Below are 11,202 nucleotides of genomic sequence, written 5' to 3'. Positions count from 1 at the left end.
GAGCATAACACCTTAGGTGTGGGCTGTGCCTAGTGACTTTCTTCCAAAGAGGACAGTGTGGAAAGGAGGCAAATAGAGTAACTCCACAGGGGAGACACTTGACAACCACTGGCTACACAGGTGATCAAGGTTAGCATCAACAGTGATAATCTTGTCTGGTCATCTATACTCTTGATGTGACGTGATGACAGTGGCCTTCCTCCCCAAAACCTAGAACCCCAGTCTAATCATAAGAAAAACACTAGACAAATTCTAACAGAAGACAACCTAAAATATCTGTACTCCTCAAATCCATCAAGGTCATCAAAACCAAAGAAAGTCTGAGAAATTGCCACAGTCAAGAGGGGCCTAAGGAGATATGATGATTAAATCTAGCATGGTGTCCTGGATGGGATCCTGGGACAGAAAAAGGACATTAGATAAAAACAAAGGACATCTAAATAATGACTTTAGTTATAAACAAGGTATCAATATTGGTTCATTAATTGTGGCAAATGTACCATACTAATGTAAGTTGTTAATAACAGGGAAAACTGGATGAGGGAAAATATGGGAACTTTTTGAACTATTATCTCATTTTTTCTGTAAATCTAAAACTGTTCTTTTAAAATCTATTAAAAAATTAAAAATGGTTCCATTTCAATTTAGAGGAAATTCTCCTCCATATACACTCACAGAAGTATGCAAAGATGTGTATATGAGAGAGTTCATTGCATCATACTGTGTGGACAACTAGAAACCTAGAGGCCCACAACAGGCCCTCTGGAATACTATATAGCCATTAAAAAGAATGTGGTATAGCTAAAAGTACTAAACTTCCAGTTGCAGAGTACATAGTAAGCTCCCGTTTGTGCTCAATGAAATGTTACATGTGTGTGTGTTTATCTAGATTTAGAGAAATTCTAGAAAGCAAAACACAAAATTGCTCATTGTGGTTACCTCTGGGATATGAGATTGACGGGATTTCTTTTTTTTTTTTTTTAAATTTATTATTTTTGTCTGTATTGGGTCTTCATTGCCGCATGCGGGCTTTCTCTAGTTGTGGCGAGCGGGGTCTCCTCTTCATTGCGGTGCGCTGGCTTCTCAATGTGGTGGCTTCTCTTGGCAGGTGTGTTCGGTTCAGGCCCTTGAGATGGGGAGCCTCCTGGGTCATCCAGGTGAGGCCAATGTCATCACAGGGTCCTTATGAGAGGGAGGCAGGAGGGTCAGAGTCAGGGAGGAAGCGTGATAGCAGGATCAGAGCTCTGAGTGATCCGCTTTGAAAAGGAAGGTGACCCCCAGCCAAGGAAAGCAGGCAGCTTCTAGAAGCTGCAAGAAAGGCAAGGAGGTGGGTTCTCCCCTCCCAGCCTGCAGAAGGGGGCAGTTCTGCCAACACCTTCACCTTAGGACTTCCTGACTTCAGACTCCTGACGTCCAGAACGGTAAGTGAATGAATTTGTGTTAAAGTTGGTGGTGGTTCATTAAAGTGGCCAAAGGAAAAGAATACAGAAGGACTCACACGTGACTCATGCAGTTCAACATTCCGAAAATTATATACGTAAGAGGAGAGAGACTTGGGAGGAGAGGGCAGACCTGTGGAGCACAGGCTCTAGGCGCACGGGCTTCAGTAGATGCAGCGTGGGGGCTCAGTAGTTGTGGCTCACGGGCTCTAGAGCACAGGCTCAGTAGTTGTGGCACACGGGGTTAGTTGCTCCGCGGCACGTGGGATCTTCCTGAACCAGGGCTCGAACCCATGTCCCCTGCATTGGCAGGCGGATTCTTAACCACTGCACCACCGGGGAAGGGAAGCCCCATGGGATTTCTTTTTAACATTATAGTTTACATCTTTACTATTTAGAAAGTTTTCACAGTAGACAAATAGTATTTTTAAGTATCTGAATGTTAATTTGTATATATTGTTATGAAGTATTTCGGATTTGCCAAAAGAGAGACTAATATAATAAACCCACCACCCAGTTAAGAAATGAAAGATGCAAATTACTTTTATAACTTAAAAAAAAAAAAACCCCAAACCCAAACCTGAAAAGGTTCTTTTGAAAATACCGCCTTGAGAAAGTTTCAGTTTCTTCCTAGAGAATTTGCAAGCACATTGCCTGGAAATCATGTCTCTCTAAGTTTACCTACATGTAAATCAACTTAAATGTCATAACCACTGCTCATATGTTAGGTTTTTCAAACCTTGTCAGGGCTGGAAGTGAAATTTAGAGCTGACTTAATTTCATGAGCTTGCTGTTTTGACGTTGTCGAGCTTATCGCCGTGTTTACACGCACAGAACAGACTGTCCATTGCCTCTGTGGTGTAGCTGCAGTGTCACGGAAATACAGGGCAAAATATTGATCACTTTCTGAAGGCCATTTTGTTTTAAAGGTTGCGTTTTTATTTATTTATTTATTCATTTACTTATTTTTGGCTGCACTGGGTCTTTGTTGCTGCACGCGGGCTTTCTCTAGTTGTGGTGAGCGGGGGCTACTCTTCGTTGCGGTGCGCAGGCTTCTTATTGTGGAGGCGTCTCTTGTTGTGGAGTACAGTCTCTAGGCGCATGGGCTTCAGTAGTTGTGGCTCGCGGGCTCAGTAGTTGTGGTGCACGGGCTAAGTTGCTGTGTGGCATGTGGGATCTTCCTGGACCAGGGCTCGAACCCGTGTCCCCTGGTGGATTCTTAACCACTGTGCCACCAGGGGAGTCCCTCTGAAGGCCATTTTGGGGAGGAAAACAAAGTTCTGGAATTTGAAAACATCTAGAGTCCTCTCCAGGGACAATCTGTGAAATTGTTCTTGAGGGAAGCAAAAGTTAAGTAATCTTACAGGCGATCCTCCCTGTGAAATAGGTTGATCAGAAGGGGAAGGTTGAACAGAAGAGTAAATAGCTTTGGGGCTTCCCCGGGGCTTCCCCGGGGCTTCCCCGGGGCTTCCCCGGTGGCGCAGTGGTTAGGAGTCCGCCTGCCAATGCAGGGGATGCGGGTTCGATCCCTGGTCAGGGAGGATCCCACATGCTGCGGAGCAGCTGGGCCCGTGCACCACAACTGCTGAGCCTGCGCTCTAGAGCCCGTACTCCGCAACAAGAGAAGCCACCGCAATGAGAGGCCCACGCACCGCAACAAGGAGTGGCCCCCACTCGGCGCAACTAGAGAGAGCCCGCCCGTAGCAACGGAGACCCAACGCAGCCAAAAATAAAATAAATAAAATGGATGAATTTATTTAAAAAAAAAAAGTAAATAGCTTTATTACTTGTTTTAATTTGAAATGATGGTGCAGAACAGTTTTTGGTGAGAGGTACAAAAAGCAAAGACAACGTTTAAAAAAAACTCTTAAATAGTGAGAAGAGTAATATTTCAGCAATGCTAAAGTAGAGAGTTTAAAGGAAATCAGACTGTAAAAACTGGTTTATGAGCCAACACATTTTTACTTCTTGTAGGTTTGCTCAGCATAATAAGTCTGGGGTTTGAGGAATTTATTAGGTTTTTGGTGATTATTTTGGTCTTTGTACCGAAGTTCAATAAAACTTTGAGGTCGTCAGTAGCTGCTAAAATGAAACTACATCAGTTTTCTCCCTTTTATTTTATTTATTTTTTAAATAAATTTGTTTTATTTTTGGCTGTGTTGGGTCTTTGTTGCTGTGTGCGGGCTTTTCTCTAGTTGTGGCAAGCAGGGGCTACTCTTTGTTGCGGTGCACAGGCTTCTCATTGTGGTGGCTTCTCTTGTTGTGGAGCACAGGCTCTAGGCGCGAGGGCTTCAGTAGTTGTGGCACGTGGGCTCAGTAGTTGTGGCTCACAGGCCCTAGAGCGCAGGCTCAGTAGTTCTGGTGCACGGGCTTAGTTGCTCTGTGGCATGTGGGATCTTCCTGGACCAGGGTTTGAACCTGTGTCCCCTGCATTGGGAGGCGGATTCTTAACCACTGCGCCACCAGGGAAGCCCATCTCCCTTTTATTTTAGTTAAGGTGACAACTTGCTAGTAGTTTTTTGTTTAACACTCTCATCAACTAAAAGGACCTTGCTCCAAAGAAAATTCCTAGAGCCTGCCCATGCTTCAACCTTTGTTAGACATGCAGGAAACAGTGTGAGATTTGGGGCCAGGCAGACCTGGGTGTGCATGTCAGCTTCTTAAAAAATAAAACGAGGAGGCTCACACTTCTCCATTCAGTAGGGTGTTGCTGTAGGTTTGGGATAAGCAGCCTTTCCAGAGTCAGGGAAGTCTCTTCCATTCCTGGTTTCCTATGAAATTTATTATACTGATGATTATTGTTATGTGTGTTGAACGTCATCTGTTTTATTAGTATTATCTTTGTAAAAAAAGGTATTAAACTTTATCAAATTAAAAAAAAAACCCAACTCTCATACAAGAAAAAATTTTAATCTGCTGTCCTGTCCACCAACAATTTAAAAAAAAGACTTTCTAGTCTTTGTTTATATACAAACATGACTTGTTCATGGTTATAATCACAGTATGTGATTATATGTTGTCCTTGTACCTTAATATTAACTCCTATTGGTTTTTCCATGTTGCTTCATAGTCTTTCTGCTTCTTATTTGAATGGCTGTTAAATATACCATTGGTCAGATTTACCACCCAGACTTATCTATTCTCTTAGTGTTGGTCATTTAAGTTATCATAGTAATGGTCCCTTATTCATCCTTCTCTCTTATGACCACTCTATATGTGCTGCATTAGTTATCTCTTGCTGCAGAACAAATTACACCCAAACTTAGCAGCTTAACAACAAACATTTGTTTTTTTAAATTAATTAATTAATTAATTTATTTTGGGCTGAGTCGGGTCTTTGCTGCACGCAGGCTTTTCTCTAGTTGCGGCAAGCGGGGGCTACTCTTTGTTGCGCTGCGCAGGCTTCTCACTGAGGTGGCTTCTCTTGTTGCGGAGCACAGACTCTAGGTGCGCGGGCTCAGTAGTTGTGGCACGTGAGCTCAGTAGTTGTGGCTCGCAGGCTCTAGAGCGCAGGCTCAATAGTTGTGGCACACGGACTTAGTTGTTCCGCAGCATGTGGGATCTTCCCAGACCAGGGCTCGAACCCGTGTCCCCTGCATTGGCAGGCGGATTCTTAACCACTGCGCCACCAGGGAAGTCCCCACCAACAAACATTTGTTATCTCACAAATAGTTTCTGAGGGTCAGGAACCCGGGAGCAGCTTAGCTGGGTGATTCTGGCTCAGGGTCTCTCATGAGGCTGCTGTCCTCTGAGGCTCGACTGGGGATGGTTGCTGGTAGCGCTCAGTTTATCATGTGTACTTCTTGAATGTCCTCCTGATATGACAGCTGGCTTTCCCTAGAGTTTGTCAGGTGAGAGAGGAAGAGTATGAAATAGAACCCTAGTCTTGGAAGTGATGTGCATCACCGCCATATTCTACTGATCACACAGCCCAGCGCCAGTACAAGACCACAGAGGGCTACTCGAGGGCGTGGATATCAGGAGGCTGGCTACCCCAGGTGCCTTTCTGGTCTCTAACAGCCATCTGTTTCCCACTTCTTTCATTGTCTCTGTATGTAAAGGATGTGGCTAATTTTAAGACCGAGAATTTGAAAACATTCATTTCTCTACTCATCCAGAACCTCTTTACATCTTACCTCCTGGCTTGTGGGGATAAAGAAAAGTGATCTTTATAGATAATAATTGGTTTCTGGAACTTTTCAGACATCCTACATCTGACCTGCACTGAGTGAAAGATGATGTGATGCATATAAGCTCACTTTTTTGGCACAAAATATTTTTTAAAAAGCAAAACAAAAAAACGTGGGGTGGCTGTTATATATTTTTTAAAAACTCCAGAAAACAATTTTGATGTGGATGCGGAGAAACTGGAACCCTTGTGCGTGGCTGGTGGGAATGTAAGATGGTGCAATCATTATGTAAAACAGTATGGCGGTTCCTCAAAAAGTTAAATACCATATAATCCAGTAATTCTACTTCTGGGTATATACCCAAAAGGACTGAAATCAGGGACTTGAACAGATAATTGTATACCAATGTTCATAGCGGCATTATTCACACACAGAAAGGGTGGAAACAGCCCAAATGTTCATTGACAGATGAACAGATGAACAAAATGTGGTCTATACATACCTTGGACTATTATTCATCCTTTAAAAGGAATGAAATGCTGACACATGCTACAACGTGGATGAACCTTGAAGACATTATGTGAAATAAGTTAGTCACCAAAGGACAAGTATTGTGTGACTCCACTTATGTGACGTCCCTAGAGTAGTCAAACTCAGAGACGGAAAAGAGAATGACGGTTACGAGAGGCTAGAGGAAGGGGGAAACAGGAATTACTGCTGAATGGGTACAGACTTTCAGTTCTGGACATGGATGGCACATGCAATGTGAATATACTTAATGCCACTGAACTGCACACTTTGAATATTTAAAATGGCAAATTTTACGTATATTTGATCACAATAAAACAAACACTACTGGTACAATCATTTTGGAAAGCAATTTGGCAACATCCGGTAAAGCTGAAGATGTGAATACCCTATGACCCTCAACAACAGAAGAAAGGAGTTCAAAAATTGTCATACATGTGTATACAATGGCACACTATACAGTTGTGAAAAAAGAATGTTTCAAACTATATGAATCAGCAAGGATACATTTCAGAAACTCACTGTTGGGAATTCCCTGGCCCAGTGGTTAGGACTCGGTGCTTTCACTGCCGTGGGCTCGGGTTCAGTCCCTCGTTGGGGAACTAAGATCCTGCAAGCCGCGAGGTGTGGCTGAAAAAAACAACAACCCCAAAACAAACTCACTGTTGATCCAAAAAAGCAGAGTCTTAACCACTGGATTACCAGGGAGGTCCCGTGTGCCCTTTTTTGAACTCGATAAAAACTTTTGTTTACAGATAGTATGAAATGCTTCCTCTAATTTTGCTCATTTTCTACAAATGTGTGTGTATATATATGTGTGTGTGTAAATATATATATACACATATATTATGTGTATATTGTAAAATTAAGGTTATGGCTATATAGATGTGAGGTAAAATAATAAGATAGTAGCTACCCTCTGGAGAGGGAGAAAGGATACTAGGGGCTTCAATTATGCCTGTGATGTTTAGTCTTTAACCAGGTGAGTCACATGAGTGTTTGTTATATTTTTCTCCTTTTTTTTTTTTTTTGTGACTGAAATAGTTGATTAAATAAACCCCACATGGGAGCAAAAAATTAGAGAAAAATCCAAAAACCAAAAAAAGGCAAACTTCAAATTAAAATAACCAAACTTCCTGCATCCTCCACCTTTACAACACACCAAAATAACATCAACTTTAAATATCATTTAAAAGGTACTGCTTTAGGGTTTCCCTAGTGGCACAGTGGTTAAGAATCTGCCTGCCAAGGCAGGGGACAGGGGTTCGAGCCCCGATCTGGGAGGATCCCACATGCCACAGAGCAACTAAGCCCATGCACCACAACTACTGAGCCCTCATGCCACAACTACTGAAGCCCGCATGCCTAGAGCCCGTGCTCCGCAACAAGAAAAGCCACCGCAAGGAGAAGCCCCTGCTCGCTGCAACTAGAGAAAGCCCGTGCACAGCAGTGAAGACCAAATGCAGCCAAAAATAAAAATTAAATTAAATTAAATTAAAAAAAAAAAAGGTACTGCTCTATATTTTTATATCTTCCCCCACTCTCCGAAGTAGGGACTCTGTCTAAAATGATTTTTTTTTCTTCTTGATGAGTAGTGCTTAGGTCACGTTGGGCATTTAGGTGTCAGTAGATGACAGTGACAATGGTGGTGCCATCAGGCTGTGTGTCCTAAGAGGGGCACGGCTGTGCCACCTGCGTCCTCGGGGAATCATTCCTCTCCTGCCCACACAGAGCTGCATAGCATACGCTATGGATACGTCGTCATCAAGTCAGCATATTTTCTCCCAGCTCCTCAAACTGGAAAACATCTATGAATAATTCTACTAACTTCCGTCAGAGAGAGAAAATTCTAATCTCAAGGCTAGAAGATCTTAAGGTTCAACTGTGTGACGTCTATGTATTTTCTGGAGAGTGCTTTCCAAACAATTTCCCCACGTTGTAGAACAGGAGGCTCATTTCTAGGTGGTAACAATGCTCCAGTTGAGACAGAAGCCTTGCCACGTACATACATTGCCCTTGATTTGCCAGTGCAAAATCTTAGTTAACCCACAAATACTACAGGCAGACATAGGTTTGCAGAGAAATCCCAACATCAGTTAACAAAAGAGAAAAAGGGGGGGAGGGTGATGTACAAGCCCACCCACGCATTTAAATCAACGGGTTTGACACTCATGCAATGATTCTCTTATGTTTCTTCTCTCAACCACTTTTAAGTGCCATGAGAAATTTTTAGAGCAGGAGAAAACAAGATTTTTCTGTGGTTTGCTCTATTTGACAAAGGAAGTGGTGTGTGACTCGAAAAGGTCGGTGGCAGAAAGCAGGTTTGAGAAGGTTTATAAAAGGACCGGGCAAGGCTGAGCCGTGAACCTGGTTTGGACTGAGCCTTCTAGGGGCCATTGTATACAGGTGTGCCATCCAGAACCGGGCTTATTCTTGGCATGTGTCCTTGGATGAGTTACTTCATCCCTCTGTGTGCTGGAGTGCTCTGCCCTCCAACCTTATTCTTACCTTCTGTGGGGAATTTGAGAAATTTCTGGACAACGTCTTAAGCCTCATGGATGAGAATTTCCTGGAAATATAGCTACTATTCACAGTTTGGCAGGTTTATACTTTTCCTGAAGAGAAAAGAAAAAACGAAACAAAACTGAGTGACTACCCTGGCCATAAACTTGAGTTTCTACATTCCCTTCCTCTTTATTGTGGTCTTTCTTCCTCAAAGCCACCTTTTTGGACCACGTATCACGAGCTCAAAGGAAGAAAACAACTGAGTGCCCTTTTTTCTTTTTTTTTGGCCATGCGACACAGCATGCGGGATCTTAGTTCCCCGACCAGGGGTAGAACCCGTGCCCCCTGCATTGGAAGCGCAGAGTCTTAACCACTGGATCGCCAGGGAAGTCCCGTGTGCCCTTTTTTGAACTCGATAAAAAACTTTTGTTTACGGACAGTATGAAATGCTTCCTCTAATTTTGCTCATTTTCTACAAATGTGTGCCCTTACTCATAGGGGCTAGGAGAGAAAGAACAGGTCAGTGCAGCCCAGTGTAATGTATGGGCAGAAAACTCAGACCTTATGTTCTATGGATGGCGGAGCAGAAACATCTTCATACACAAAGCTCATTAGTCAGCCAGCAAGCGTTTACTGAATGCCTGAACTGTGCTCAGTGCTGAGTTATGCGTCAAGGTCAGTGTCGTAGGGTGCCAGCGTGGCGGATGCCAGTCTGGGAGCCAGGAGAGCTGCCAATTGCTCGATTCTGGAAAAAAACAAAAACTTCCTCCTCCCAGGGCCTCAGTTTCCTCATGTGTGAAATTAGGAGGCTGTCATGGTTAACCTCAGATTCTGCTTTCTTCCAACTAGAACTGTGGCAGATTCCAAAGCAGGATAACAGTTCCCAGAACTCCTGGATCTCGAGAGGCTTCTAGATAGATGGGGAGATGGAGCAATGGCACCCGAAATCATGTGTTTCTGAAAGAGCACAGCTTGGCCCACCTGGATGTCTAGGCACCTTCCTCTGAGTTGATGCAAAGGGGCCGCTCACGTGGATCCTTGCTCACCATGCTTCAGCCATACTGGTTTTCCGCCCTTCCTTGAATGTACCAAGCTAGTCCTGACTCAGGGCCTCTGCACATGCTGGTCTTGCTGCCTTGGGCTTCCTACAGGAATGGTGGCTTGTTCTGCCCTTCCCATCCTTCAGGTCTCCTCAGATATCTTCTCTGAGAGGGCCATCTTCTACTACTCTCTCTAAAGGTATTCCTATTATTCTCTTATTTCAGCATTCATTTCCTTCTTTGCACACTCCCAATTTGTAACCATTTGACTTTTTTGTTTGCTTCCCCGTCTGTTAGCTCCATGTAAGCAGGGGTCCTTTTTATTTTATTCAGAACTGTGTACCCAATTCCTCGTCCACATAGTAGGTCTCAACAAATATCTGTCAAATGAATGACCTGGCTGCCCCACAATTCCGAGGAACCAAAGGCATCTAAGGTTGTTTTCCGATAAAGTCCCCTTCTTTGGGGTTCCCTGGGTCAGGCTGTGCTTAGGCTGCAGGAGCTTCCTTCCCACTGCCTGCTTTCTTTGGATCTAGGCATTTCTTTTCCTTGAGGAAAAGGCTCTTATGACATCATGGCGCGCACTCCCGTGCCGCAGTGACATCATTACCGCTGCTCACTGCGTCACAAGCCCGTCCCCAGGTTCCTTTCCCTTCCCTTAGAAGCCCCCTACCTTTCCTCAGACAACCCCCGCCCCTAACACGCCTCCCGCCAGGTGCCCAGACTGCTACGTCACGTCCGCCTGCCCGCGCGGTGATGACGTCACGGCCCAAGGGCTGGCGTCACGTGCCCCCCCGCTGGGGGCGGGCCTTCAGGGCGGTGCTTCCGGTCTGCGGAGCCTGGCGGCCAGAGCGGCGGCGGCGGTGGCGGCGTCGGCAGCCGAAACGCGGGGATGGCGGGTGCCGGGAGCGAAGCCCGGTTCGCCGGGTTGTCGCTGGTGCAGCTCAACGAGCTGCTGGAGGACGAGGGGCAGCTGACAGAGATGGTGCAGAAGATGGAGGAGGTGAGCCGAGCGGGGGCTCGAGGCGGCGGCGGCGGGGCCTCGAGGGGGACGCGCGGAGCCGGGGGCTGGCGGCGGGCTGGAGGTGGCCCAAGGCGGAGGCGGTCGCGGTGCCTCAGGTTGGGTTGAGGGGACTGGGAGGAGAAATGGGGGGTGGTCTTGAGACGGGGTCGGGGGTGAGGGGACCGAGGCTGGGGCGGAGCTGGGAAAAGCGTCCTGGGACGGGGCTTGCGGGGGCTGTTGGGGTCCTGAGGCGGGGAGTGGAGCAGGGATTAGAGAGCCTGGAATGGGCATTTGGGGACGTGGTCTGCTGTGGCTGAGTCCGGTGGGGCGAGGAGGGAATGGGGGGGTCGAGACTGGGTTGGAGAGGGTAGAGGGGACGGTAGTTGAGGATTACGGGTGCCTGAGACCGGACTGCGGGGGCCGAGGGCTGGGTCTGGGCGAGGGGGGGGTGGTGCTTGAGAGGTGCATGGGGACTGAGGCAGTTATTGGGGTCTGAGAATAGGTTTTGAGGTGCTGAGTGGACTAGCTAGATAGAATCTTAGGAAAGGATTGGGGGT

At 45.8% G+C, this 11,202-nt stretch overlaps 1 protein-coding gene and 1 long non-coding RNA gene across 2 annotated transcripts in view; one reads left to right on the top strand and one right to left on the bottom strand.

The window, feature by feature from the left end:
• Positions 1–3,582: 3,582 nt before the first annotated feature.
• LOC309611488 overlaps positions 3,583–11,202 on the bottom strand; it is a 19,873-nt gene continuing 12,253 nt past the window's right edge. The window contains exon 2 of the long non-coding RNA XR_014234557.1: positions 3,583–8,712. This is a non-coding gene — a long non-coding RNA (uncharacterized lncRNA). The remainder of the gene's footprint in view (positions 8,713–11,202) is intronic.
• VPS37B (VPS37B subunit of ESCRT-I) overlaps positions 10,463–11,202 on the top strand; it is a 26,871-nt gene continuing 26,131 nt past the window's right edge. The window contains exon 1 of the mRNA XM_082356011.1: positions 10,463–10,645. Within this exon, the coding sequence (XP_082212137.1) occupies positions 10,535–10,645 (111 nt within the window). The 5' untranslated portion in view covers positions 10,463–10,534. The remainder of the gene's footprint in view (positions 10,646–11,202) is intronic.

This window comes from Balaenoptera borealis, assembly GCF_965194805.1.
Source record: "Balaenoptera borealis genome assembly, chromosome: 14".
Classification (NCBI taxonomy): Eukaryota; Metazoa; Chordata; class Mammalia; order Artiodactyla; family Balaenopteridae; genus Balaenoptera; species Balaenoptera borealis.
The sequence above is the reverse complement of the archived record's forward strand: the minus strand, read 5'-3'. Positions and strand labels throughout refer to the sequence as shown.